This window comes from Tyto alba, unplaced genomic scaffold (assembly GCF_018691265.1).
Source record: "Tyto alba isolate M040663 unplaced genomic scaffold, T.alba_DEE_v4.0 Super-Scaffold_39, whole genome shotgun sequence".
In the NCBI taxonomy this organism is placed as follows: domain Eukaryota; kingdom Metazoa; phylum Chordata; class Aves; order Strigiformes; family Tytonidae; genus Tyto; species Tyto alba.
In genome coordinates this window covers 12,978,092-12,984,091 of record NW_024881314.1, presented here as the reverse complement: position 1 = coordinate 12,984,091, position 6,000 = coordinate 12,978,092, and the positions used below count along the sequence as shown (strand labels likewise).

Genomic DNA, 6,000 nt, shown 5'->3' with positions numbered 1-6,000 from the left:
CTGGGGGTAATGCATTAGGTACACAGGGAGCTTTTGTTTTGAGGTGTTCAATGAGCCCCACGGTTTTGGTAAGTCTTCACAAATAGTGGGTTTTGCACCGGGGCTTTGTTTGTAAATGATGGCAGGTAACGTGATAGGCATTGTAAACACCATCTGCCACAGGGAGATTTTGGGGTGGGAACACTTTAGCAGATCCTGTTAGATCCTGTTTTCTGGTTGCCTTCAGCCATTGGGACTGTGCATCCTGACTGTGTGTTCGCAGGCTTTTCTCTCCCCGCCATGCAGACATGCAGTATTGCTGTAGGGAACAGATTGTGCCTGGGTTTGGTCCCACTTTCCTCTCAAACTTCATCAAGGAAAACAGAGTGGTGGTGCTCGATGAGGAGGATGAGGGCGGGGGGGTCTGTGTGAAGATGAAAAAGGTCTTCAGTTTCCTGAGGCTGGGGACATGCCTTGCTCTGCCGGCTGCACGAGCACTTCTTGCAGAGTCTTTTATCAGAGGTTTTTAGGACATTCTTAGAAGACTTTGTCCAGTGAAAAAAATAGTTTATGTCAAACTTTCTGTGGGTCATTTGGGACATCAGGAATAGACACTGAAAGCGTGTCTTTATTTCGTGAGGAACTGCAGCTGAGCTGCGGATCACAGCTGGGACTACTTGTCACCTTTAACTTTTGTGATGTCTGAAGGGAGCACACCTCTGCTCTGTGGAGCTGGGGCTTCATTGTGAGTCCAATTATCCTTTTAACAGTCAAAAAGAAGATAAACAGCTATCATTTGTCTAATTACAACATTGCTAGCATTAGGACTCCACATGATTTAATTAACAGAGATAAATCTTACTAATAATGCAGCTAAAACAGTTGAAGGTGAACTCTTCAGTACCCACCTGTGTTCCCTGGGGTTGTGCTCCCCTTCCTGCGGCTCCCTGGGCATGAAGGTTGCTGATGCTGGTCTTCCTCAGGTCTGCAGTGCCAGTCATGGCTACAAGGGATCTGCAGCATCCTCAGACTGTGGTGGTGCTGGGCTTCTTTATTCCTTTTCAGTTTTGTGTCCATTTGTAGCTATTTTTATAACTTCAGCCTCCCCCGAGCCCGGTAACACTGTGTTGGGTTACTGTGGCAGGGATTTTGGTAGCAGGGGAGGGGGCTACAGCAGTGGCCCCTGTGAGAAGCTTCTTGAGGCTCCCTGGGCTCCAAGTTGGACCCACCTCTGGCCAGGGGTGAGCTGGTTAGCAACAATGGCTGCACCTCTGGGATAACGTATTTCAGAAGGGGAACCTGGGGGGAGGAGGAAGAGTTGTGAGGGAGGCACCTCTGCAAACATGGAGGTCAGTGGAATAAAGGAGGGGGTGTGTGAGGTGCACTGGAGTGGAGACCCTACTCAGCCCCTGGTGAGTTGCCAACCTTGGCTGTTGCCACAGGCTGGTCCCAGAGCGGAGCCAGCCCAGGGTAGGTGACAGACACTGTGTTGGTATCACAGCTCAAACAAGCCAAAAGCAGCTCAGGACCAGGCAAGCCAAGACCAGCCCCAAGACCCCATGCTGTGGGGTCAGTACAGACCCGGGGAACTTTCACCGATAAAAATCATATTTAGTGGGCTGCAATCCTGGAAAATAACCTAAAAAGTGTCTGTGCTCAAGACCTGCAGTACAGTTGGGATGGGGACCTAGGTGACCCTCACCAGCAGTAGATCCCTGGAGGTACTAGAAGACCTTTCCTTTCAGCACCCTGGGGGGTTGCCGTCAAGGGACAGCCCTGCTAGTCTTAAAAGGCTGCCTGAAGCCCGTGCCCCTGCCTGCCTGCCTGCCCTGCCTACTGGCAGTGACATGGGGAGCAAGCACCAGGAGCTGTTGTGAGGGCAAGGGGACAGGAGCCCATGGAGCTATCTCTAGTTGCAGGTTTGAGGGGCTGGGAGAGGCCGAGGATGGGGCTGCTCACTTGTCTGCTGGCTTCCACCCTGGCCAGCTGATTGTATACCAGTACACCCGCTCCCCTGAATTCAAAGTGGGCCTGTAGAGAGGCCCGTTCATCATCATCTGCCCTTGTTTCACATAGGCAGGGAACTGCTTGAGACAGCAGTGAATATGAGTCTCCAGGCTTGGCCAAGTAAGGGCCTCAGAGCCCAATCGCTTGTCTGTCTCCTGTAGCACTTTCTTTTCCATTGTTCTTTGATGACTTCTGCTACAGGTGATTGTGCCCATCCTGACAAACCAGAAGAACCATCAAGGCTGGCCACGAGTGGTGTCACAAGACATTATACATCATGTCCACAGCCTAAAAAGTGCTGTTTACATGGTGGTTGGCCAAGTAAAGGGCAAGACCTTGCTGCCTCTTCCAGCTGGCTCGGAGGGAATCGAAGATATTGATCTGGAAAATGAAGAATCGTGAGTAGCACCCCTTGTTCTCCACTGGGTTTTCTCTTGCTGATGAATGTGCTGTGTCTTCTGGGAACCCTTACTCCCAGTCATGGGGACTCTTTCTCCCCATCATCTGCTGCTCATCCAGACTACCAAGATGGGTGTATTTTTCTCTAGCTGCTCTCTAGTTTGTGGGCTCTGGCTTTGGGGGCTGTGCAACAGTTCAGGTAGGAAAAACTCAGTGTAAGTCATGTGGTCATAGAGAGAAGCAATGAGCTGCTTGGATCAATGAGGAAACAACTCAAACCCTGCAGGCAAAACCTCTCCTGTTTCCCTGATGCCACTGAATGGGAAGGCAGGATTCTCTCTTTTTCTGGCCTCTGTCTGTCAAAGCATGCTCTCAAAATGTACTGTTTTGAAGTTAAATGACTCGCTTGTTAGTGATTCATGCTGCCTGCTCAGTCAGAACTGTTCTGTCTCCCTTTAAAACCAGATTTATCATGCAAAGGCACAGGAAAAAACACCTACAACTCCCTGCAACCTCCTAAACTGTTCATGGTCCCATAGAAAGGTTTGGAACCTGTTTTCCTGTCCTCCTGGAGAAGTAGGATTGCTTCTGTCGTGGTTTGAGCCTGGTCGGCATCCAAACACCACATAGCTGCTCACTCCTCCCTTCTCTTCCAGCAATGAGAAGGGTCAAATGAGCCAGGCTTGGGAGTTGAGATAGGCCTGGGAGGGGTAGATCACCCATTATGGTCATGGGCAAAAGGCAGGCTTGTTAGGGGAAGAACAAAAGAACATACATTTATTACAGACACTAAAAACACTTAACAGAGTACGACAGTGTGAAGCATTGCCACATCTTGAGAACATCTTCTCTGAGAACTGCTCTGTCATGGGTCACCAACTTTCTCTAACTGGAGTCCCTCCCACGGCTGCAGCCCTTCCCAAGCTGCTCCGGTGTGGGACACCCCCGCATGCTGCAATCCTCCCAGCGCTGAACTACAGCAGCGGGGGCTGCCTTTTCCCACAAGACCCCAGCCTTCTTCGGGCAGAGCATCTTGATTATCCATGCGGAAACCACAGGCCATAAATCAATGTCTGCTCCACCGTAGATCTCCATGGGTGGCAGGGGGGGGCCGCCCTGCCGTCTCCCCACAGGATACAGGGGGGTCTCTGCTCCGGCACACCTCCCCCCTCCTTTCTTCCTCCGTTCCTCCACTGACCTTGGTGTTCATGCAGCTGCAGCCACTGCTCCTCACCACGTCCCTTCTTAAATATGTTATCGCAGAGGAGTGGCTGATGGGCTCAGTTTTGGTGCAGAGGTGGAGCTGACTTGGAGCTGGGGGAGCTTTGAGAAGCTTCTCACAGGGGGCTGCCCCTATAGCCCCCCCCCCTTGCTACCAAAAAACCCACCACTCACTCAACCCAGACAGCTTCCCAGACACCCATTTCATTTCCTTATGTTTCTCTTAAAGAAATAAATGAACAACTTTGATAATTTTGGTTCTCTCCATTCATAGTTAGATCTCTGTGGTAGCTGTCATGATTCTGAAGTTCTACTTACAGTCCTTGAGGGACAATCCCCAGGAAAGCCACCACAGATTTTCTGACTAGTTAGAATCATGGAATAGAATTATAGAATAGAATAATTTAGATTGGAAAAGACTCTTAAGATCACTGAGTCCAAGTGTAAACCTAGCAGTGACAAGTCCATCACTAAACCATGTCTCTAAGTGCTGTGTCTATATGTCTTTTAAACACCTCCAGGGATGGTGACTCAACCACTTCCCTGGGAAGCCTGTTGTAAGGCTTGACAACACTTTCAGTGAAGAAATTTTTCCTAATCCTAATCTAAACCTCCCTTGGAACAACCTGAGGCCATTTCCTCTTGTCCTGTCACTTGTTACTTGAGAGAAGAGACCGACCCCCACCTCGCTCCAGCCTCCTTTCAGGGAGTTGTAGAGCAATAAGGACAATCACTACCCTAGTCCTGCTGGCCACGCTATTTCTGATACAAGCCAGGGTGCTGTTGGCCTTCTTGGCCACCTGGGCACACTGCTGGCTCGTATTCAGCCGGCTGTCAACCAACATCCCCAGGTCCTTTTCTGCTGGGCAGCTTTCCAGCCACTCTGCCCCAAGCCTGTAGCCTTTCATGGTGGTGTTGTGACCCAAATGCAGGACCAAGCACTGAGCCTTGTTGAATCTTGTACAATTGGCCTCAGACCATTGGTCCAGCCTGTCCAGATCCCTCTGTAGAGCCTTTCTGCCTTCAAGTAGATCAACAATCCCACCCAACTTGATGTCGCCTGCAAACTCACAGAGGGTGCACCCGATCACTCTGTCCAGATCACTGGGCAGCCACATGTGCAGCCAGTCTTTATCCTGCAAGATGTCCAACAGCTGAGGAATCACCATCCTTTGCTAGCTGATAGGTCTGGCAGGGTGCTCACATTGCAGATGTGGGGAACTCCCACCTTGGTCCACCAGATTGGTGCCTGAAACTTGGGGTGGAAGGATTTTGACTGTTGCAGTGCTGTGAGACTGTCCCAGTCCAAAATAACACAGTCTGGAAGGTCCATAGAGACAGATGCATTTGCACATCATGTCATTGTCATGTCTGGGCCTCATGCTTGCACCTGTGGGACCTCAGGAGATGTGTTAGTGAGTGCAGTGGAATTAATCACTCCTCAGAGAGGATGTGGTGCAGGTGGGATTGTGTGACAAGTTACTGATTCCAAGGCAGTGGGGAGATCTGCCCTCAACATTCCAGCCCACTTCATGTAGTTTCTGAATCTAGCAATTTAAAGACTGTGGGGAGATAGAATAGATTCAGGGAGAACAGTACAGGGAGAGATAATCTTTCTGGAGGTATGGCTCTCCAGGTCAGACCCTGAACCAAAGGGGTCTGATGCAACAGTGACTGGCTGTGCAGAGGGGTGGCAATTCGCTCTTCGTTTCCACCATTCATTTTATGAACAATGTGTTGTTGCCCACAGTGCTGCAGAGCTTCACCCATTTTCTCCAGGGTGTAATTCCTGTATTAAAATAATGGCAAAATCTTATGGGGTTTGATTGTTTTGTGGTTTTGAAATGTGAAGTTAGACTGTAATCTGTAAAATCCAGCTGCCCACACAGTTATTTGAAGCAAATCCAACCGAGCAATGCACAACAAGTAGAAAGCAAAGGTAATCTTGTTGTCTGTTTCCTGCAGCCTGGAGCTAATAGATAAATCTCTTGTACATGCCACTGAGTCAGCCATCATAGACTGGAGCCACCAGATCCAGGGAGTGCTGAGGAAGGAGTCTTCAGAACCTCTCCTGCAAGGCAGCAACCCTAACCCGAAGGTTGAACTGGAGTTCTGGAAGAACAGGTACCCTGGGCAGCCTGACTGGGGGGGGTGGGCACTGGCACTGGTTTTGGGTGGAGGGGGAGTGCTGGTGACAGAGCTGCTACTTCTATGAGCTGAGAAGAGCCAGGCTGCCTCAGGTTCCTGTAAAGACTCGAGCTAAGGAAAATTGCTCACACACGTAAAATAATCATGATCTGCAAAGTGTCTGTGAGGTCACTGGGCAGTTGACTGTGTTCTAACTTAGCCCCAGCACAGGGGCTACACCTCGAGGGAATTATTTTAGAAATGCTC

The 6,000-nt window shown here is 50.0% G+C and overlaps 1 protein-coding gene across 1 annotated transcript in view; it reads left to right on the top strand.

The window, feature by feature from the left end:
* Nucleotides 1–1,322: 1,322 nt before the first annotated feature.
* Nucleotides 1,323–6,000, top strand: part of LOC104367512 (dynein axonemal heavy chain 9) — a 79,301-nt gene continuing 74,623 nt past the window's right edge. The window contains exons 1-3 of the mRNA XM_042802311.1: nucleotides 1,323–1,391; nucleotides 2,188–2,384; nucleotides 5,572–5,730. Coding sequence (XP_042658245.1) covers nucleotides 1,323–1,391; nucleotides 2,188–2,384; nucleotides 5,572–5,730 — 425 coding nt within the window. The remainder of the gene's footprint in view (nucleotides 1,392–2,187; nucleotides 2,385–5,571; nucleotides 5,731–6,000) is intronic.